The 24,503-nt window shown below is 41.0% G+C and overlaps 1 protein-coding gene across 2 annotated transcripts in view; it reads left to right on the top strand.

Annotated features, from left to right (window-relative positions):
- Nucleotides 1-6,374: 6,374 nt before the first annotated feature.
- DEPTOR (DEP domain containing MTOR interacting protein) overlaps nt 6,375-24,503 on the top strand; it is a 125,296-nt gene continuing 107,167 nt past the window's right edge. The window contains exon 1 of one of the 2 annotated variants that reach the window (XR_013997093.1): nt 6,375-6,707. Coding sequence is in view for 1 of the 2 variants with exons in the window: in XM_081111509.1 (XP_080967635.1) it covers nt 6,589-6,707 (119 nt within the window). In the remaining variant the exon portion in view is untranslated. The remainder of the gene's footprint in view (nt 6,708-24,503) is intronic. The other variant, XM_081111509.1, reaches the window with a different exon arrangement.

The following is a 24,503-nucleotide window of genomic DNA, read 5'->3' on the forward strand; positions in this document are numbered from 1 at the left end:
CCTACAATAGTATAAGTCAGATCATGACAATCTTTGTTCAAAATCCCCCAGTGGATTCATATCTTTAGAGTAAAAAGAAAAGTCCTTACTAAGGCCCTTAAAACCTTATACAATCTCTATTATAAATCCCTCCCCCACATTCTCTAAATTCATTGGCTACACTTCTGCCTCAAGGCTCTTCTGTTTTTAAAACAACCTGATTGAGATATAAATTAAGTAAAATAAACTGCACCTATTTAAAGGGTATAATTTAATGACTTGACAAATGCAGAACATTCTCATTGAGGCAGGATAGGGAGAAGCCAGGAAAATTCCTTGGCAGGTGGAATGGGGAAACAGACAGATAGCTTATTCAAACTGGCTTCAGGCAGCACCCTACTCACCTGCCTTCTATACCCTTGCATGGCCACTCCCTTAAGCATCAAGCCCTCAGCACAATGAGGTTCTGATCAGCATCAAATAATCTTAGGAACAAAGCCTTTGATCTGTTGACCCCAGACACAGATCTGTTGACCTCAAACTACAAATAATATCTAGGCCTTGTGTTTCAGATCCAGGCCCAGAAAAGCAGCAAAACCGGATGAAGCGATGCTGTGGTTGACCTCAGGACCAGATGCATTTACCAATGACTAGCGCCAACCAATCAGTAGGGACCACACCCTGACTCAATACACTCATTTTGGTGAATCAGCGTATTAAAGGACACACCTGTAAAGCTGATGAATATTCTATTGAGATCCTACCTTGAGGCTCCCCTAAAATTCTAGCCTTTAGGAAACTGATAAAAACCCTAAGACAATGGACACTGCACATGCTCTCCCTGAAGCATGCCCCTGCCTTCTTTCTCCTAAGCTCTAAAGTTCCCACAAGACTTAAAACCAGGGGAGCAGTGGGCAGCTCCAACTTGTCACTGGCTAACCCCCCTGAACCTGGCTCCAAGGTCTCTTCTTTGCCCCTGTAACTTGATTCCTGAGACCACATAGGCCAGCTGTCTCACTTCTGCCTCTGAGACTTTCTTTCTGAGCAGTCCACTTGAATCTTCTCTTCCGGTGTATTTTTGCTTTGTATGTTAAGTAAACTTCTTCTTGTGTTACAGTTATTGGCTCTGAATTCTTTCTTTGCCACACTCAAGAAATGAGAGCCAACATCAGCAGTTACACTCATCACCCCAGAAAGTTTTCTTATGTCCCTTAGAAAAAGAAGGAATATTTATTAAATATAAACTGCTAGGTACTTTGGGTTTGCTTTACTTTTTTTTCTAGTTTTTTTTTAATCGTTGATTTTAGGCCTTTCTTCTTTTCTAATATAAACAGTTAAAACTATAAATAAATTGCCAAAACCGGTTTGTCTCGGTGGATAGAGCATCGGCCTGCGGACTGAAGGGTCCCGGGTTCGATTCCGGTCGGGGGCATGTGCCTTGGTTGTGGGCACATCCCCAGTGGGAGGTGTGCGGGAGGCGGCTGATCGATGTTTCTCTCTCATCGGTGTTTCTGACTCTCTATCCCTCTCCCTTCCTCTCTGTAAAAAATCAATAAAAATATATTTAAAAAACAAACAACAACAACAAAAATCTTCCTCTAATCTCTGTTTTAGTGGTATCCCACAAATTTTGCAACATTATCTTTAATTATCACCCGTTTGAAATATTTCCTAATTCTGTTTGTAATTACTTTTCCCCCTGAGTTGTTTAGGAGTGAGTTGTATTTCCAGATATTTGTGATTTCCTAGGTTGTTTCTGAGGGGCAGTAGAGTGTATCATCCAAAAATATGACTCTTTCGGATATTAATTATTTTAAGCTGATTACTTTTAAGAAACAAAATACTCAGAAAGAACCTTTGATCTTCCCCCTAAAAAGAATTTAGATAAAGGATGAGGACCTGCTTAATGAAGGGAGATATCATAGATAACTATCCAGGGGTGAGCAAACTTTTTGACTCGAGGGCCACAATGGGTTCTTAAACTGGACCTGAGGGCCGGGAACAAAAGCATGGATGGAGTGTTTGTGTGAACTAATATAAATTCAAAGTAAACATCATTACATAAAAGGGTACGGCCTTTTTTTTTTTTTAGTTTTATTTATTTCAAACTGGCCGGATCCGGCCCGCAGGGCGTAGTTTGCCCAAGGCTGGCTTAACCTGAACTAGTGTGTGATAAACAGGGAGGAACCTAGCAAAGCCTTTTATCAAAGTCTTCTCTGTGTCCCATTGTTTCAAAATGACCCAACAAACATTTGTTTACTAAACTTTAACTCTTTACTCATCTCCTTTTTAATTGACTTCCTTTTGAAGTCCTAGACCCCTATCGTCCCCCTCTTTAGTTCAGAATGACAGATATACCTCATTATGCTTCACTTTCTGGTGAATTTTAATGTGAAGTCCTTGTGATTTTCTCCTGTTAATACGCCTTATTTGACCAGCCAGCAGAACAAAGAGGAAATGGGCAAAGTTCTCCTATCATTGCTTTGTTTGTTATTTTTTAGAAATTTATTAATTATTAGAGAGAGACAGGAAGAGAAGGAGAGAGAGAGGGGGAAAAAACATTGATTTGTTATGCAGTCATCATTGGTTGAATCTTGTATGTGTTCTGACCTGGGATCCAACCTGAAACCTAGGCATGTGCCCTGGCTGGGAATTGAACCCAAGACCCTTTAACGTATGGGCCAACACTCCATCCAAATGAACCACATCAGCCAGGGCAGCTTTGTGTGTTATTTTATTTTATTTGTTTTTTATTGTATGTGTGCGTGTGTGTGTGATTTTAAAATTTCATTTTTATTTTATTTTGCTAGTATCAGTCTTTAATGGATTGAATACACACACACACATGCACACACACACACACGCACACACACACACATATACTCCTGGTCCCTCCCCACCAAAGTTTGAGAAGCACTGGTTCCAGAGCACAGAAACTGCCAGAAGGCATGAAGGAGATAAGTCAGGTGAGCTGGAAGAGAAGGCATACATTTAATAGTTTCTACCTGTAACAAGTGCACTCATTAAGTGGTACTTAATAATCTCAGCAACCCCATGGGATTGGTGGTATAGTCCCTTTATTTAAAATATTTTTTTATTGATTTCAGAGAGGAAGGGAGGAGAGAGAAAGAGAGAGAAACATTAATGATGAGAGAGAGAGAGAGTCATTGATCAGCTGCCTCCTGCACGTCTGCCACCAGGGATCAAGCCCGCAACCCAGGGCATGTGCCCTTGACCGGAATTGAGCCTGGGACCCTTCAGTCTGCAGGCTGGCGCTCTATCCACTGAGCAAAAGTGGCTAGAGCCGTGGTATAGTCTTGACTTTACAAAGGAGGACAAAAAAAACTCAGAGAAGATAATGAACTCGCCCCAATGGAGCCAGGAATCAAACCGGGCTGTCCTTGAATTTTCAGTCCCTCTAAGATCTTCACATTGGATCAATTGTCCTGTCAGTGTCCTTCTCTTGTCTATCAATACCTATGATCATAGTTCATTCTGGGACCAGCTGTTCCAGAGCCCACGGTCCTGCATTGCTTCTCACATGTCCTCAGCAGTCAGTTCACTCATCTTTTACTAAGAAAAAGAGTCTGTTTTCTAACCCAATGGAGCATGGTGTGTCTCATATGTCAAAAAGAAAGGTTAAAACAATATCAGCAACCACTTCCCCATTTCCCATACACACACACACACACACACACACACATAAAGTTTGCAAACATGTAAAATAAGTTCTGCTCTCTCCCTCTCACTGGAGTAATCAGGTATTTTCCTGACTTGAATTGCTTTCCCTTTTGTTAATGTGCTTTTAAAAAAATAATAGTTTATTTTTATCATAAACTTTTATGATGAGTTTTCTTTATCAAAAACTTTTTCTCAGAAACTATTAATCAAGAAAGCATTTTACAAGACATTTTTTATTTTTATTTTTCAAATAAAGAAAGATGCCCGAATTCAAATGAAAACACGAGTAGATTTAAAAGGGAGAAAAAAATCAAAGATATTCATGATAGTGATATGATTTACAATGGGAGGCAGAGCTTTTGGATAAAACAAAGTGTTGCTTGAACAATGAATACTCAGACATGTGTACCAATTTAATGCCTCTTCATTCTGCAATTTCAAAAAGCTTAAAATCATTAAATTAAATAGAGATTTAGTGGGGCCAGGTCTTCTCTTTTCTTCATTTTGAAGGACTAATAATTAAAAAATTAATTAGAGGTAACTTGAGAAAAAAGGTTTTGTCTAGCATCATAAAGAGAACAGCTATTGAACATGTTTAGTATACATGAAAACTTTACATAATGTTATTTAATTTAAGCCACATAACATCCCAAAAGGTAGGAATTTTTTTTATCCTGCTTAATTGATAGGAAATAGAGGTCCAGGGGAGTTAAGTAACTAGCATAAGGCTTCGAAGTTAGTAATGACGAGATCAGAAGAGAAACTGCATGTGTGAGTGTGAAGCCCATGCAAACTCTTGATATTCTATTTTACAGGATTAAAATATAAGCAAAAAACAGCTGTTAAACTCATTAACTCTGGGATGTCTACTTTGTTAAATTACTTTATTTGATGCAGAATGAGGCTCTTAGAATCACATTCACTGGGAACTTTTTCTCACTTTGTTTACATGTTTGCATTGGACTATTTAAAAAGTTAAGAAATGTAGATAATTTCTTTTGGCAAAAGAGTTGCCTAATACTCATTGTTGAATTCAGGAGGCAATTGGACAATTGTTCTTCTTCTGCAGTGTGGTTGAGGATGGGAATCTACAGAAGTAGGGTTTGAGGGCTGTGCAACTTTTTAGGTGTGATATTTAGGCAAACTAGTTCATCTTTCTATGCCTAAGCCTTTCCTTTGTAAATTGACATTATAAATACCTAACTCTCAGGCTTTTTGTGAGAACAAATTAAATAATATAAACAAAGTGCTTAGCACCATATAAAGCACAGAATAAATGTTCAATGAATTGTTGCAAATTTTAAGTTAATTTAAGTAGTGATCTTGCAACATGTTGGAAAAGGCTTTAGTGATCTTTAAAAACAAAATGCTAATAACAAAACCAAACAATAAAAGCAGTAAGCTTTCAACACAAGAGTACAAATACTTGAATAGCAGAACTGATATAAAATATACCAAAGAAGAGCAGTTGATTTTTAGCAGCCCTCTCATTTTCATTTTTATCTTGTAGACTTCTACTACATATAGGCAACTGAGAGATCATGTTTTGCAAGATATTGCTAATTTAAAAAAATAGTTTCACATTTATTTGTTGTAAGGGTGCAGAGATTTGTATTTATGCAAATACTGTAACAAACTGCACAAACCTTCAATACACAGATAGTCTTTTACTACAACAATGACTGCTGCCATTACCATTACTCGGGTTTTCCTGTAGACCAGGCTCTGACCCTGCATGAGATATGAAAACAGGACGCTTGGCATTAGTCAAAGTTCCTTCCCTATTCCCTGAAAGGTTGACAATACCATTAAATCCCTATTTTAAGAGGCAATCTTTTTTTTAAAAAAAATATTTTTAATTGATTTTATAGAGGAAGAGGAAGGGAGGGAAGATAGAAACATCAATGATGAGAGAGAATCATTGATCGGTTGCCTCCTGCATGCTCCACAATGGGGATAGAGCCTGCAACCCGGGCATATGGCCTTGACCGGAATCGAAGCTGGGACACTTCAATCCGCAGGCCTACTCTCTATCCACTGAGGCAAACCAGCTAGGACTAAGAGGCAATCTTTTAAGCACACAACTTTGAAGCCAGAATGTCCTGGGTTTGATTCTTATTTCCTGCACTTAGCTGCTAGCCTTGGACAAGTTTCTCGATTTCTCTGAGCCTGCTTCCGGATATAAAATGAAGACAATATCCATTTTATGGCTTTTTTTGCATTAATTAAGGAAGGTAACAATTACCTGAAGCATCTTTAATGCAGCACCTCTCAACAAGTGGTACCCACAATTGTTTTTGTTTTGTAAAAGAGGAAACTGAGAATTATTTGTAGGCGTGGAGCTGGATCCCAGATCTGTCTGATTCTTAGGTCCAGCGTTCTTTATTGATTACAACATAAGATAAGTAAATTGTCTTTGATAAAGGGGATTAGGGCGAAAAAATACTTAATTTCTCCATGCCCTGCAGTGACCTGTAGATTCTTTATCGTTCACTATTTAGCTATACTGTTAATTTTTTTTTTCTTTTTAGCAATTTGGGGCATGGAAAGTATAGTCAAAATACCTTCACACTTGTTTAGTAACCTCCCAGCCTGTCCTCAGGGTCCCACAGCAGAAGCTCACCTAATTCAACCCTCACCAGTGCACAAAACGCACCAACAGTGCTCCGCCTAGATGTTTATATTTTCCTCTCTCGGCCACGCCCCCCGACCACGCGGGGCTCCGGCCACGCCCCCAAGCTGGAGTTCCAGGAACAGACTTGCCTAGCACCTCAGCCTGCCCACAGGGATTCCCTTTCCAGCCAATCGCACGTGAGCAACGGGATTGCCCCTAACAAATATGGCGGGCGAGGCCTCGCTGAGGGCAGACTGATTTAACACCCAAACCCGGCGGCCAGCGAAGACAGTGGTAGCGACGCGGCCCCGAGCATGGAGGGCGGCAGCGCGGGCAGCGGCGGCAGCGACAGCAGCCCCAGCGGGAGTGGCGGGGCGCAGCAGAGGGAGCTGGAGCGCATGGCTGAGGTCCTGGTCACCGGGGAGCAACTACGGTAAGGCGTGGGGCAGTGCCGGTGGGCTCGCGGGGGCAGTGCCAACCTGTGCCCGCAGCAGTCCCGCGCGCACGCGCCGTGGCTCGTGGCTTGTGACTCGCGTGGGGCTCCGGCGCGGCTGCGGGCGCGTGGATCGTCCCGCGTGGCGCCCTGCGGCACCGGCACCGGGTTCTAGAGGCGGACGCAGGCGAGCGGGTGGTGCGCCCTGCGCCCTCAGACGCGCTGTTGCCCACTGCGCGCGCTCCCTCTTCCCAGCCTCCTGGGCGCTGCCAGGCCTCCCGGTTGACAGCCGGTACCCAATCCGCCTAGAGAGCCAGAGGGGTCAATGTGGGGCCCCCCAGCGGCCCCAGCCCCATCTCTTCACTCCTAGGAAAAAGGAACCTGTCCAACGATCGTCTCCATTTAAGGTTTTCTTTTTTTGCTGGCAAGTCTTGCTTCACTTCCCCGAGCCTCAGCATTTCGTCTGTAAAATGGAGCTGATCACGGCGACTCTCTTGAAAGGTGGTGTGAGGGTTAAACTGAGAACATTTTTGAGAGACTGTACCTATCCTGAAGTAGGCAAGTCCTCCTCAGCCGTCATTTAGGTCCGCAAGGGGGCGTGGAGACACCTTGTCCCGCTGCCCTGCTGCGGAGTCAGCTCCCCCAGCGCGCACATTTTGGGCTGCTGAGTCCATTGGCCTGGCTGCTGCAAGAACTAGGATTTGAAGGGTCTCACCCAGGACAGGCAGTTTCCCCCCAGAACTAACCCCACCTTACCATTCCCATCTCATCCTGGACCTTCTTCTTGGATGCATGTTTGAGAATTGCACTTATGGTCTGACCGGTTCTGCAGCTGCCCTTCTTGGGGTCATAAATCAGTTTGCTGGGGAAAAAAACCCTGGTTCTGCAGCATTTGAGCCACAAGTTGCCTGCCGGTCTCTAGCCCCGGGGGAACGACGCGCACACTGGTTCCTTCTAGTTCTTGATTTGAATCTCCAGGCTCCTTATGGTTTTCTAAATGCTGGGTTTCAGATTTGAAGGAGAGAAAATCTTGCAGAGATTCCTAAGGTTTGGAAATCACCCTGCTTGCAGCACTTAGATTGAGGAAGTAAATATTGGAAGTCAGAATTGAGTTTAACGTTACAAAAACTGCCCATTTCTATTCCTTGATGTTTTTTTAATGTATAGCCAAATCGAAGTGAACAAAACCTTGTTTCCCTTCATCAAGAATATTTCTCCTGGAAAAATTAAAACACAGTAAAGATTTTATAATTCAATCTGAAACTACATAGTCTTTTTAAAGTCCTCAATTGGATACATGTACTTTCCTTTAAAATAATAAATTGCAAAAAAATAAAGAAAAGAAAATGATAAATTGCATGGTGCCTGCCTTCATCCAATACTTACTTTGACCTTCAAAATGTAGCTTAAATGCTCCTTTCTGGAGGGTCCCCAGAAGTCTTTACTCCCATCCTCCCTAGCACCACTCCATACTACAGCAGGTAGGAGGGCCATGCTTAGCATGTTGGTAAGAAGATAGAGGGTTCTCTCTCACTCAAGAGTTAGACTGGGTTTGAATTTTGCTCTGCTACTTCTTAGCCAAGAGACAGCATTTTGTTTTGATAATGACTTTAAGCCAGTGTGAGTCCTGGGTTTGCCACTTACTAGAGTGGGATCCTGGACCAGTTTCTTAACTAAGAATGATGAGTAATAATGGAACCTACCTCATAGTGCTGTTTGGGGATTAGATAAATTAGTGCTTAGAACAGTGCCTGGTACATATGTAGTAAGCACCTGAACTGCATTAACTATTATAGCTCTGCAACCGTGGACAAGTTAATTTACTTCTTTGAAACTCTTTCCTCCTCTGAAATGGTAATGAAGGTAAGTACTTCTTGGACTTGTGAGAATTTGCCCCTGGGCTCCAAGTATTAATGAACATTCAACAAATGGTTGCTGGAATTAATTAGTATTATTAGTCTCTGTGTGTCACCACATATGACTTCCAGCCAAACAAGGTCTGGCAGGGAGGACTGGGTGGTGGTGAAGATCGCAGGTATAGAAACAGGCTGCCTAGGCTCTTATTCTGCCTCTGCCTTTTACTAGTGACTTTGGGACAATGTACTTCACTTCTCCATGCCTCAATTTCCACTCCTTTTGCAAGAATTTTGTGGGGATTAAATGAGATGCTATATATAAAAGGCTTAGTAAATGTTAGCTATTTATAGTCATTGCTTTTTCAAAAATCTCACCTGAAGATATAGTTTCACTGATTTTTTTTTTTTTTTTTTTTTAGAGCAAGTGGAAGTGGGTGGAGAGAGAGAGCAAAAGAGAGAGATAAACATCAGTGTGAGAGAGAAACATCCATAGGTTGCCTCCTGTATGCGCCCTGACTGGGCATGGAACCTCAACCTAGGTATGTGCCCTGCCCTGGAATTGTCCTGCAACCTTTTGGTGTATGGGATAACGTTCCAACCAACTGAGCCACCTGACCAGGCCTATAGTCATTGCTTTTTAAAATCTCATCTTAGTACTGTGCCTGGAACATAATAATTACTCAATAAACATTTGAATGACTAGTGTGTGTAATTAAATATACTACTGTAAATACAGTTAATATTATATCCAGCCCAGCTGGCATGGCTCAGTGGTTGAGCGTGGACCTATGAACCAGGAGGTCACGGTTCAGTCCCTGGTCAGGGCACATGCCGGGGTTTCAGGCTCAATCCCCAGTGCGGGGCGTGCAAGAGGCAGCCGATCAATGGTTCTCTGTCATCATTGATGTTTTTATCTCTCCCTCTCCCTTCCTCTCTGAAATCCAGAATTTAGGGATTTAAGTGGCCTTTGGCCCTGGCTTCTTGCCTCATAAAGGAGTGGGCATGCAGCCATCCTTGCTGTCACTGTCACACTTGATGTTACGCCCCTGGCTGCTCTCTCACCGTCTGATTGTGGGGACTTTGTGATGTGCAGCTTTCCGACCTCAAATTGCTTCACACATACACAAATTCTTCTTTGCCTTTTTGCTTATTCATTACTCTCTGTGTCACCAAAGATGAGGTAAATGAAGATAAGAAAAGAGGAAACTAAGGGATTTGAAATACAACTAGTTTGAAATACAAACTATTGGGATTTGAAATACAACAATTGGTTTCCTCTCTGGCCAGTGTGGCTCGGTTGGAGCATCATTCTCTACAAGAGAAGGTGGTGGATTTGATTCCTAGTCAGAGCACATGCCCAATTTGTGGGTTCGATCCCTGGTTGGGCACATGTGGGAGGCAACTGATCAATGTTTTCCACATCAATGTTTCTCTTTCTTTCTCTCTGAAGTCAATAAAAAGTTGGCTTCCAGGCCCAGCTCTGTGAGTTTTATTTATTTAATATTTATGTATGTATGTACATATTATTTTTAATTATCTTTCTGGGGGACAAGTCAATTAGGCATTCTGAGTCTTAGTGCTCTTACCTGAAGAATGGGAATAATGATATCCTCCCATATAAGGTTTGTGGTATTGGATCCAATGGAATATAACATGGAAAGGAACATAGCGAAATAAATCAATACACTGATTAGTTGTTATGATTATTATAAGCTCCATAGGTGAAATGAGGACTGTCCACACTCCTGACCCTTTGGATAGAGCAGGTGGTTGCCCGAGGACATGCAATCAAGTAACAGACTTAAAATCATTTCCTGCTTCCTTTCCCAGCCTGACCAAGGGCTTCTTTCCTAATTTCTTCATGCTTCCCCTTGTCTAAAATGCTGTCTTCCTCACCCAATGTATTTTCATGTTTTTACATCTAAAAAATGCATTTGGATACCACTTCACATTGCCAGGATGGCGATAATAAAAAAACACAAAAACACATAATAATAAGTGTTGGCAAGGATATGGGGAAATTGGAACCCTTGTACAGTGCTGGTGGGAAGGTAAAATGATGCAACCACTTTGAAAAATAGCCTGGAATTTTCTTAAAGATTAAACACGGAGTTACAACATGACTCAGAAGTTTTACTCATATATATATATATATATTCAAGAGAAATGAAAATCTGCATAAAAATTTGTAAACAAATTTTCACAGCAGCATCTATATATGTAAAAGCCTAAGTGACCAAATGACCGGTTGACTGATTGTTATGATGCGCACTGACCACCAGGGGACAGAGGCTCAATGCACAGGATTGGCCTCTCTCCTGTCTGGATTGGGCCTGCAGGGATGGAGCCTGTGGAGATTTGGCCTGCAGGGATCAGGCTCCTCCTGTTTGGATCAGGCCTGTGGGGATTGGCCAAAACCGGCTATTCGAACATCCCGAGGGGTCCCAGATTGCGAGAGGATGCAGGCCAGGTCAAGGGACCCTACCCTGTGCACCAGGCCTCTGGTTGTACATAATAGCCAATCATAGAAATAACTCAAATGTCCATCAATTGATGAATGGATAAACAATGTGTGGTATATCCACTCAATGAGATAGCTTCTATACTAATAAAAGGGTAATATGCTAATTAGACCAGGGGAGACCTTCTGGGAGACATTCTGGATGTCCTTCTGGACAAAGTCATGGTGGCAGGGCTGAGGCAGAGGTGGTTAGGGACTATCAGGCCAGGAGGGGAGGGCAGTTGGGGGTGAGCAGGCCTGCAAGCAGGTAAGCAGTTAGAAGCCAGTGGTCCCAGATTGCGAGAGGGATGTCCGACTGCCAGTTTAGGGATCAGGCCTAAACCGGCAGTTGGACATCTCCTGAAGGGCTCCAGATTGGAGAGGGTGCAGGCTGGGCTGAGGGACACCACCCCCCCCCGCCCCCCCCCCCCCCCACACACACAAATTTTGTCACCAGGCCACTAGTCCAATATAATAAAAGGGTAATATGCAAATTGTCCCCTCTACCAGGAGTTCCACTAGGAGTTCGACCAGGGGGTGGGGCCCCCAGGCCAACTGTCCATACCCCCTCCCCCCAGCCGGCCCTGCCCATGATCCCACCATCTGTGCATGAATTTGTGCACCAGGCCTCTAGTTTGACAATAAAAAAAGTGCTGATATAATGCTACAACATGGAGGCCCTTGAAAACATTATGCTAAATGAAAGGACTTAGACACAAAAGGACACATACCATTTATATGGAACTTTCAGATCAGGTGAATCTATAGAGATAAAAAGTGGTTGCCTGTGGCAGTAGGAGGGTGATGGAGAATGATTGCTAATGGGTAATAGAATTTCTTTTTAGAATGATGAAAGTTCTAAGCTTGATTGAGGTGATGATTTACATCACTGTGGATATACTTAAAACCATCGAAATATCACATTAAATTGATGGAGTGTGTGGTATGTGAATTATATCTCAATGAAACTATTACAAAAATGCATTTGGGTAACACATTAGAGTGATGAAAGCTAAAATATTTAAACTTGTTAAATAACCTTTTTGTTTTCTTTTTTGATTGGCCAAAGAATGCAGTGATATTTATCATTAATTCAGTAACGCATTATTACCACACCAGAAGGGACTAACATTTTACATATATATTTTTACAGTATTATCCTTGATACAAAACAAAGTTACCACAAATAGTTAAGAAAACCTTCTCAGAACATTCTTAATTTGAAAACCATATATAAATCCTTCGTATTAGTGGGATTTTATACTATGACTTTTCAAATCATTAGTTTTTTTTATATTTTATGTAGAAATCTTTTCTCTGGAAATTTGCCCATGCAATCATAAGATTCTAAGTATGACATCCAAAATCCACCTCTTGTTTATTCTATAAGCTAGTCTTGAAGATATTTGACAAGAAAGTAATTTATAATAGAGCAGTTAGATAAAGAAGCCCAACAATATCACTGTTCTTTTTGTGCTAATGGTAAGCATGATAATAACTATAACACTTATATGGCATTTATTACCTGCCAAGGACTCTTGTAACTGTGTATCTATCTATCTATCTATCTATCTATCTATCTATCTATCTATCTATCATCTATCTATCTTTAATTCTTCTAGCAACTTTTATTGCCATCATTTTACAGATGAGAAAACTGAGGAATGGAGCATTTAAACTAACTAGCCATAGGTTATTCAGCCAGAAAGTGATAGAGCTGGGAGTCCCTGCTTATCAGCAGCACGCTAGACTGCAATTTAATGGTGTCCTCAACTAGTGATTTAAAGGATTACAAATGTAATGGCAAGACAGATGTAAAACAGAATTATACAACTATCACATTCTACTGTGACAACTCTTGCAAACAAACAAGCAGGCAAATGTTTTTTTTTCCATTCTGTTGGGAAAAATAGAATTTGTTCCTAGAAGGGTTTATGTTTTGACAAGATAGAATGGCCACTTTACTCACTATTAGCCAGGTCTTCCTTGTCATGTGGTTTTGAAAACTTAATTGATCTATATATTCCTTCTCATTTTGTAATCATTATAATGGGAAGATAAATTGCAGTTCACTATTTTGCCAGCTGTGAAGTGGGAAAGAATATTAAGAATGTAATGAGGAATGCTTAATTAAGAGAAAATGTTTCAAGCATTTCAGTTATTGCAGAGCTATCTAGTCTAAATATGCTAACTGCCACAATCTCATCCAATCACTAGAGCTGGTTCCCTAAAAGCAATTTACTAAGCAAAGAGTTTTAGCTAAGTTGTAGGAAATTGCAGTTCCTTCAGATGGTTAGATTTTTTGTTATAACAGACTGCCTTTCCAGACTCTTACAGCCATGCTAGTGCCTTTTTCATAGAAACTCATTGAATAAATGTTGAGTTGCTTTTCAGAGTTTGCTTTGCATGTGTTAATGCAGTATGCAGATAAAAGGTAAAAGCCAACTCATTGAACCAAAGACCAAGCTACAATAAAATAAATCTAAGATGCGGAATTTAGAGCATACAGAATAGAAAGAAAGAGAAGCAGTTCATTTTACTGCACTTTGAATTTTAGGAGCTTTAGGTTGGCATAGAGCAGTGGTTCTCAATCTTCTGGCCCTTTAAATACAGTTCCTCATGTTGTGACCCAACCATAAAATTATTTTTGTTGCTGTTTCATAACTGTAATGTTGCTACTGTTAGGAATCGTAATGTAAATATCTGATATGCAGGATGGTCTTAGGTGACCCCTGTGAAAGGGTCGTTCAATCGCCAAAAGGGTCGCGACCCACAGGTTGAGAACCGCTGGCATAGAGAATGTCTTAGGGGACAGCCCCTACTGGTGACTTTTAATATGAAAGCTCAGCTCTACCAGACTCTGTAACTGCCTAGAAATAGCAGGAAATATCTGGAAAGCTACTGCCCAGAGCAATCACTGAAATCTGAGGATCGAAATGGAAGGAATACACCTTATTCTTCTAAACAGGAGAGAATGTCTATTCTGGAGTCGGGAAATTACTGCCTGTTCAGATTAAAGCGGAGGGGGGGGCGGGGGGAGGGGGGGGGACGGGGCGCTTTAGAAAATGGACAGTCACTGTATTTGGAGTCAATGCAGAGAAGTCTGGTGTAGAGTGTTGAATTGCCTTTGAACTAGAGGCTTTTCCAACATACATACCTGCTCCTGTGCCTATCTATTCTGTTTTGCAAATTGGAATTGAGGCCAGCGAGCACAGTTCTGGCACAGAGCAAGCCCACAGTGGATTCTTGTTAGCTGGAGAGAGAGCATGTGGAAGTGCTTTGTCTCTTGCAAAAAACATTATGCAAATGGAAGACAGTAAGTGCTCAATAAATGACTGTTTATACCCATATGCACTTATTCTTATGTAAAGTCATCACACTTTTCTTTATTCCTCTCATTATCTACCAAGGAGGGTAGGGCTCCGTATCTGAGATCCTTGTTCCACTATTTATCAGCCTTAACCAGACTTGGAAGCCTATGTCAGTGATTGTTTTCATGGGTTATTAGGTACTTGGAGAACAACATTGGAGAGAGGGTGGGGACAGAGGGCTTAGTGGGTCAGACAGCATGCTTGCAAGCAGCTGTTCCCAGTGGCACTGCCAGGAGGGGCAATAGGAGCTATTTTCATCAGGGCTGTCTGGGATGGTGCCATCCTGGAAGAGTTCAGAGAGAATACCAACTACTCAGGTCTGCCGAGAGTCATTATTTTTTTTCCGGGGATTTGAAAATATTTTTTAGGTTGGATAGGAGAAGTGAGATGAAGAGAGAGAACACACCGGCAGTGTGGGACAAGATAGTGTTTCCTATGTACGGTTTTCAGATCCTCAGCTTGTGCTAGGGTGTGGCAAGAGGGGACAAATGCCAGGGCCCCCAGCTCAGGGAAGCCCATGGCAGCTGCAGAGGAGGAGATAGTTAGCAGCTAGTGTCATCGGGAAAGGCTCAAAGTTTGCCACTTTTAAGCCTCAGCTGCTACTTGTGGTTCTATTATTGCTGTTTGATTTTTTTTTTGTGCTTGTTTATTTGTTTCAATCCTGCTGCAAATACATTAAAGGGTCATTTTTTTTTAATGTTAAAGAAAGATTTAGCATGTTCTTCCACAATATTAGGACCTACAGATTCTGGTTCTGATATTTGCCCAGAGATTCCAAGCCATGGCTCAATATCAATTGAGGTCTTGGCCTTATTTAGTTCATCCAGCTCTGGGGGGCTCTCCGTTGGGTGGCAAAATTACCACGTATTACAGCTACAGAGAACTGAACCGTGTGTTTTGTGACAGATCAGGCAGGATTCAGAAGAACCAGTTTTAGCCCAGAATGCTCATTAGCTACTCTGATCTTGATTTAAGGTAAGGTAAACAAATTGACATTCTGATGTACAATCTTTCATTAAGAAAGTCTCATTTCATGCTGTCCTAGTTTCATTAGGCTTAGGTTAGTTGCTGCATTTTTATTATCTGTGAAGTTTGGCCATTTTCTAACAACTTGTGAAATTCTGGAAGAATACACTATGAGTGGCATCTTGGCAGAAAAAGCAAGGAGGATTTGGAAGAAGGTAGTGTAGAGATATATACGCAATTATGGGCTGGTCAAGAACAACCAATATATGAAAAGACAAATTTATAAAGCAAATATATTAAGAAAGGATCGTTTTTTTTCCATGTTGAAAAAAATTTAGTATGTATTTTATTGAAAACCTTGGGTTAATTTGCTATTTAAAGTGCAATTCTCGCCCAGTCGTTGTGGCTCAGTGGATTGAGTGTCCATCCATGGACCAAGAGGTTCCTGGGAGTCCCCAGTTTGATTCTCAGTCTTCAATGGATAAATTTTAATAATGGATTAGACATAGCCAAAAAGAGAATTAGTGAATCAGAAGGTAGAACAGAAAAATATCTAGGCTGAAACATTGCTCGGGGTGGGCTTAATCCCCAGTAGGCTGTGTGTACAGCCCATTGATGTTTCTATATCTCTCTCTCCCTCTCTCTTCCTCTCTATCTAACCTTAATAAAAACATATTTAAAAAAGTAATTCTATTTATAAATTTTGCACACTATTTTCAGGCACATATATTGAGTCCAGAATAGCATGAATTTCTTGAATTGTAGAAATTCTGTTTTGCTTCCCAATTCCTTTCCTCTTCCACAGGAGGAAGGAGAATGGAGTAAACTTAGGTCCTGTCTTCATTGAATGTATTTCTTTTTAATTCTACTTACCCTTGCTTTTTAACTTTTCCATTAAAAAAAGTGACTTTCACAGAATATATTCCCTGAAAAAAAGCAAGTGTTTATTCCTTGTGGTGATATATGGCTATTTTACATTGAGGTATAAAGTGCCCCTTGTATCATCTTTAGTTAAGCAGTAATAAGGTTGATGAAATATAACTTTATCAGCCTTGGCTGGGTAGCTCAGTTGGTTAGAGCATCATTCCAATATGGCAAGGTTGTGGTTTTGATTCCCAGTAAGGGCACATACAAGAATAAACCAATGAATGCATGGCTAGATGGAACAACAAACTCATGTTTCTCTCTCTCTGAAAAAGTACTAAAATAAAATAAAATAGATCTTTACCAAAGCTCCTACTTAATGTACTACTTTCTTCTTTTTTAAAAATAAGAGTTGATTTGAGCCTAACTGACATATTCCAGGGAGGAATATCTCAAATGCTCCTCTATTTTCTTCTTAAGAACTGACATAACAAAGTTTAGATCTGAGGTGTTAAGACAATAATCTAATGCATGCCCATGACTCATTTTCCTTCACAGTTGTTAGATTTTATCTTATTAATGACTGGCTTGTAGAATCCAACCATCAAACATAACAATAGATGTAACCTAAGTCATCATGAAAGAGGATGAATAGGCCTTGGCTGCCATGATAAAGAACATTTATCCTGATGCCATATTTATCAGAGCCATAAGTTACCACAAAGTATTTAAGGATATCCATATACAAGGAATAAGAGTGAACTCGTGCTTTTTCCTCCAACATTTTACTATGAAAAGTTTAAAGGATTTTATAGTGATCAGTCATCCGCCAATAGATTCCACAATTATCATATTACCATGCTTGCTCTAGATATCCTTATAGCCCTTCTTCTATTCACTTATCAGGTCATCTTATTATTTTTTCTTTTTTAGGCATTTGAAGTAAATTGCAGACAATAATAAACTTCTAAAACCATTAACATACAGCCCAGCCAGTGTGGCTCAGTAGTTGAGTGTCAACCCCTGAACCAAGAGGTCACTGGTTCGATTCCTGGTCAGGGCACATGCCCGGGTTGCAGGCTCAATCCCCAGTGGGGGGCATGCAGGAGGCAGCTAATTTATGATGTTTCTCTCTCCTCAATGTTTCTCTCTATCCCTCTCCCTTCCTCTTTCCCTACAATCAATACAAAAATTAAAAGCTTTAACATACAGTTTACTAGTTTGTATTCACTTATTTGTTAATGGTTCTTTAAGAGATAAAACTTATGTACAATGAAATGCACCATTTGGTGAGTATTGACAAAGATATACATCTATGAAACCAAAACCCCTATCTGGATATCTTTGAATGCTTTGGGGTCAAGAAACAGAAAATCAACCTAAACAACTTGACCCCCATATTTGAAATCCAGGAGACTCATTCTTGGTAGTTCTGTTGGGTCTCTCTCATATAGCTCCTTTATGTATCAGCTCTTTCTTTGGTTGGCTTCATCCTTAAGCCTGTGATGGAATAGGAACTTTAGGCCTCACGTGGCCCATAATAATGTCCAGGGGAAGAGAGGGAACATTTCCACCTAGGATCTCAAACAGAATTCCTAAAATTCGTGCTCAGGTAACATGCCTGCTCATGAACCAATGAGATTATGGCTAGGGAAGTGGATTACACAAGCCAAATAGGCATCTCCCCGCAAAACACACACATTCTCTATTTCTGTCTCTACCTCTATCTCTCAAGGATCATTCTACAGTTCACACATTCCATTTCTACCATTTCCAGAAATTTTTTGCTTGCTCATATAATTTTCTTTTACTTTGAGAAAGGGGAAAAAAATCCATTAGTATAGGTTGTTTTGAGAAAATGAATAGTGTAACATATTATAAAATACTCCAATAAAAACAAAAATCATTTATTCCTCTGCAAGTGTGAAATTTTGGTGCAGGAAGTCAAAACTGTGAGTCTTAAATTCTTTTTCACACAACTATACATCAACTTACTTTACAAGAATTTCTTTAAACAAACCTTATTTTAGGTGGGTGCTACCATTTTTCATTTGCTCATCTCATAATCATGGAGTGTCTATTATATGTAAAGCATTACAGTACTGGCTATGAGTGACACAAAGTGAAATATGAGAAACTTCTTCCTCTTGAGGAGACCAAACTATATTCTATCCAGCGTGTGTGCAAAGTAGAATTCATGACCTAAAACCACATTATATTAAAGACAGCCATTCTGTTTATCAGTAAGGAAAAAACTAAAAGCTGGAGAGAAATGGCCATGTATTTTGCAAGTTGTCTTAAAGTCATGATAGCATTTATTTTTAAATGTTATGTGTTTGGAAAGAGAACACAAAAATCACATTTTTTCCTATATAGGCGAGAGAAGCGACTCTTCCAGATAGAATAACCAAATGATACCATGTACATATATTCTTACACTTTTTCTGAAACAATACTGTCTCCTTAGAACTATGATAGTCTACTTATTTTGTCATATTCCCTTGCCTTCTTTTCCTTTTCAGAAATCAGCGGAAGTGTTGCAAAGCTGAAGGAAAGGTGGGATTTATGTTTTGAAGCCAAAAGGTGACTCAGCAGTGGCATGAGGAGCTCCGCCACCCTGCATATTCCCTGCAGGGGCCTTCTCAGTGCTGCTTCACTAGTTCTATAATCAATCCCTCCCCCCTCCTTGATGCTAGACACTGGCTTGGGTGCTGGGAACAGGAGGAGGACCTTTATTTCAAAGACTGCCTTCTGTGATTACTTGTATCTCTCTGAGTTTCAAGACCACACTTTTGACCTTCTGTGGATCAGGGACTTTACAGTCACTTTCCTGGTTCAAGATTTCCAAAACTGTTAAGATAAACCATCTGCAAAATAATGAAAAGAATGTAAATTTTTAAATAGCATATCTGGGCTTGCTCAAGGCAAGAGTCCTTTGTTCACTTCTATTTGTCCAGAGGCAACATTAATTTCATAAAGGTATGGGTACCTCAAAGGAGTGGGTGCCAAGGTGGGGAAGGGCAAATATATTACATGTATCTCATGTCTCATATATCCTTGTATAACATTTTATTTTAAAATTTACAAAATAGCCCTGACCGGTTTGGCTCAGTGGATAGAGCGTTGGCCTGCGGACCAAAAGGTCTCAGGCTCGATTCCAGTCAAGGGCATGTACCTTGGTTGCAGGCATATCCCCAGTGGGGGGTGTGCAGGAGGCAGCTGATTGATGTTTCTCTCTCATTGATGTTTCTAACTCTCTATCCCTCACCCTTCCTCTCTGTAAAAAAATCAATAAAATATATATTTAAAAAAATAAAAAAAATAAAATTACAAAATATATACAATATAGTTCAATAAATTCATATGTTCATAATTCAATAAATATAAACATTGAGAGACATTGAAAAGAAATTATTGAAAATCTACAGCTGGGAAGTGTTGAAGGTGCTGTCAGGCATTATAGCTAAGAAGGATACTTAGAAAAGGAGGCTATGCTTCTAGAAAAATGGAAGACGGCTGCCTCAGAAACCCCCGCAAGACAAGAGGGCTCAATGACAAAAGTGGGACACAGGCCATATACCCAGGATAACAACTGTGAATCCATGAGGTGACAAACAGCCTACAGTGTGGGAAACTGGTCAGAAGTGGGCCCTCCAGTGCTGGGTTGCTACTCCTCTCTAATGAGCTTGTGGTTCAATACAGAGATCTTCTTATAACTTGTAGAGACACTGGGGACAACAGAGTTAGAGATGATAATCATCGCAGAGGAGGGTGATCAAGGCATATATTTTTATATGTGGGTTGTAAAGATGTACAGTTGGGCAATTCAGTAATAAAATAATAATAAATAGTGAAGTGTTAGGTCCTGTTCTGTGCATTTACATGTATTTTATTTTATTGAGTCCTGATAATGGTAGAAACTAAGGCATATAGAGTGGTTTAAGTAATAAAGGGGATTCCTTGGCTTATGTAATATTACATTTAAGAACTAGGTAGAAACCTCGTGGATTCATAGTTCTTATCCTAAGTATATGGCCTGTGTCCCTCTTTTGTCATTAAGCTCTCTTGTCCTGCCAGGAGTTTCTGAGGCAGCCATCTTCCATTATACTAGAAGCATGAAGTTTGATCAGGATTCCAGGTCTATTTCCCTTAAGTTCTCTTGATTCTCTCCTTTTCTGTGCATTAGCTTTGCCTTCACAAAGGCTTCCTTTGTAGTTATATTTCATAACTACCAGCATCAATCAAGACTGAAGAGAGTCCAGCTGGCATGCTCAATGATTGGGCATCGACCTATGAATGAGGAGGTCACAGTTAGATTCCTGGTCAGGGCACATGCCGGGGTTGGGGGCTTGATCCCCAGTAGGGGGTGTGCAGGAGGCAGCCAATCAATGGTTCTTTCTCATCATTGATGCTTCTATCTCTCTCTTCCTCTCCCTCTCTGAAATCAATAAAAAAATAAAATAAAATAAAAAGACTGAAGAGAAAGGGCTGGCTGCCATCAATGATCAACAAACATCTTGAACTTTCATGTTTTTGGACTATCTTTACTCCCAGACTCACAAGATATGAAAGCAGAGCAGTCCTTCACTAGTTGTCTTGGGCTTACCCATCTGCAATGTTGTGGCAAGGAGGATGGCATTACCCTGACTGTCTTAGGTCAGTCAGCATCCCTTTGTGGATAGAGGTGGGACTGTAGCTGCTACTATGGAGAAGTGTTCATTGAGTGCTGAGGACAAGCACCATGTCCTCCACAAAAAGATAATTTGGGCTCAGTGATGAGAAACCATTGAAAGTTTTTTGAGCAGGGCACGATGGGATTAAGGCAATCTTTTAGGAGAAATAAAATTGGGAGGGGGAGCTTATACAGAGAAGAAAGTACCCACAGAAAAACCACAAGAAAGATACAACTTGGAAAAGGTTAGGAGACATTGGCATACATGTGGGACTCTGCTGTTTTCAATGTGATTTTCCCTGTAAACCTCCCCACCATGCCTATCACCTATTCAGCACCCATATGCACCCTCCCTTAACTCTCACCCCCCACTGCCCTCTGATTTGGGAGTTATGCCCTGAATACCAGGATTCAGGATTTGCTCAGTAATAGAAATAAAATAGAACTCTCAACTAAAATGGCAAGTGGCTCAGGCTCAAATGGCGAGGAATGCTTTTTGTATTACTTGGGTTTTGATGTCTTTCCAAGGAACACCTCCACTCAGATATCGTCCCAGCCAAAGCTGGAAAAAAGTTATCTCTGTGTTGAAACAAAGCTGTTTTAGGGATAATTAAGATGCAGACCTTCTGGGAATGTTAGCAGATGTTCTTTACTTACATAATGCAACTAAGAAAGGTCTTTCAGGTCATGTGTTCTGTTTTATTGACTTCCTCCTTCCCTTCTGCAAAAATTGGAAATGGGAGCTGCTTTGATTTTCAAGGAGGCAGGTTTTTCTCTACTGTTAATAAGAATTATGCTTGCCCAGCCAGTGTGGCTCAGTGGTTGAGTGTCGGCCTGTGGGCCAGGAGGTCGAGGCTCAATTCCTGGTCAGGGCACATGCCCAGCTGCAGGCTGGAGCCCCAGGGGGCTGGGGGAGGGGGTGCAGGATGCAGCCGATCAATGATTCTCTCTTATCATTGATGTTTTTCTCTCTCCATTCCTCTCTGAAATAAAAAAAAATATGTATTAAAAAATAATTAAACTTATATCTCAGTGCACCTTCATGAGTTTAGTTTTCTATTCTTTGAAATGGGTGACGTGTACAAATGTATCAGATTGTTTGTACGCAAGTACTGACAAGGAACTGTGATGTAAAAAGTGTGATTTTTCTGATGTCTGTGTTGAGTACAAAAGGGAGAAGCTCCAGTTAAACCCATTGAGAAGCATCTGTGAAATCGAAGAAGCCGGGCTTGGAGCCAACACTTCTGTCTACATGTTTGCTGTTTGCTGACTTTGCATTAATGTGGGCTTTAAGCCAAGAAGAGCGGTTCGATCACTCAAGAGTTTCTTATAACTTACAATCACATCTTTCCAGGGAAGGGTGTAGGGTTTAGGGCCAGGGATTCCTTAGAAAACACCCTTCCAATGCACCAGGATTGGTTGAGCCACTTAGTTTATCATGGGACAAAATGATTCAATGAATTACATGCTTAATTAACAGGCGGGAATCTCTTTGTCCTCCCCTTTAGCTTCACATTGGGTGCTTGTTTTGCTGTTAGATAATTTCATATTCGAAAGGGGAACATGGAGGAGGGGAAGTTGGTTTGGCTACACGTCAGCAGTTCTGGAGAATGTTTACTCAGGGAGGAGTTTGAAAACTGTGAGAATTTGGGGATTATCAGGACATTTTCACTTCTTTCATGTTGTTCCCACCCTACCAAAGCTGACCTAGCCCCTGCCAGAGAAAACTTCTAGAGGCCAGGACTCAAGCCATTCCTCAGTCCGTATGTGTGGTGGTGGGGAAGGCCACAGCAGGCATACTTAAGAATCTAATCTACATTTGGGGAAATCATTGCAATTCTTATTGGTTGCTTATGTGAAAAGAAATTTTAATATGAAATTTAGCCTAGCAGTCCTTAGATAAAATACGACAGGGTTTTTTTGGTTTTGTTTTTGTTTTTAACTTTGTAGTCAAAAATTCTAACCTTGATAAAGCATTGGAACTGTTGTTTAGTTTCTTTGTCTGGGGAGTCCTGGGAAAGGGCCTTCCAGGAGATTTTTTTGTACACTATCTTTAAAGAAAAACACTTACTTGTAGTCTATTTGTTCGAAGGTTAGATTTGAGAAATTTAGTTAGTCTCTTAAAACTGCATTTATTAGAATTCTTCAGTATTGCGCCATGAGGCCTTGAGAACCCTATCTTATCTATGTGACCTGAAGTGCCGCCCATGGCAGAAGGATTGTTAAACTGAAGCATGTGGTTCTCACAGAGAAAATGTTTTCTTCTAAACATTTTTAAAAGATAGCACCTCTTTTCTATTTGCGCCTCTTCAAGGGTTCAAAATGGGAAGAATGCTTCCCATGCTAGTGTGGGCTCAACGGGGCTCAGCCCTGAGCCCCTATGTCTGTTTGATAATTCTCTTGGGGGAGGGTCAAGGTGATTGCAGGCCTGTCTCCCCTTCAGACTTTTAGGAATGGGAGATATAAGCAAAAGGGGACACCTTCTAAAAGGGAGGTCCAGCTCTGGTTGCCAAACTTATTCTAGTGACTTAAAAGAATGGGTGCTCCTCCCACTTGGCACCTTCCTCTCCTTTGTACAGACTTCCATCAGGGCCTCTGCAATGCTTTCCCTTTTTGTCCCTGTGGGTGTGAGTGGGGTAAAGGTAAATTGAAATACCAGGTTTTATGGCCTGGCTTAAGGAACACCTTTAATGGGGACCCATAAATACAAAGGGTCAGCAAGAAGGACCCATGGTCCTGTATCCTCTCATTATTCTACAAAGAGTTGGGCAGAAGCCCAAAGCTGCCAGACCCTGTCCCCCTGCTAATCGGCCTTCTATAGGGCAGTATGAGGATGGCCTCATCTCTGGTCACAAATAATGTGAACTTGGGCACTGAAAGGACTGAGCTGGGAAATGCCAGGTGTGTAGCACCTGGAGACTTTGGGGCCTTGTTTGAAATCACAGCTGCTCCTGCTTGGGGAAGGGAGCCATGAATCCTAGGGGAAGCTGGGTTTGGGTACAGCCCCTCCTGCTGGGGAAAGGCTGGGCTTCCAGTCCCAGGCAGCTCACTGCCTGGCAAGTCAAGCTGGGTCACATCCACAAATCCTGTGTGTGCCCCCCACAGTGGGCAGGTCTGCACACTCTCTAAGGTGAGGTACGGGCTTATTCATTCTTAGGTCTGGAGCTTCCCTGCCTAAAATCCCGGAAGAGGCAGTCCATCTTTCAACGCTCTAAGTGCATTTTGACTCACCCTGAAGTTTTGAAATGAGGACTTTAAACTTTACCTTATTTGATAAATGAGGGTGTTTAATTCAAAGGTTAAACTAGGTTAAGTCTTTTAACCTCTGACTCTGTTTTTAATTGCTTAACACTGAGCTTTCATTATTCTTTGGCAATAGACTGTAAGTTTTATTACTATGCTCTTTATTGTGATATTCATTGGTTTGGTGTTACTCTGATTTTCTTTTAGCCTTCTCAATAAATAATAACAATAATATAATAATAATTAGTGTTTATTGATACTATTGGATATTATTGACAATAACCAGTATTATTACTAGTATGCCAAGTAGTGCGAGGAGCATTT

Source organism: Myotis nattereri (genome assembly GCF_964212035.1).
Source record: "Myotis nattereri genome assembly, chromosome: 17".
Lineage (NCBI taxonomy): Eukaryota > Metazoa > Chordata > Mammalia > Chiroptera > Vespertilionidae > Myotis > Myotis nattereri.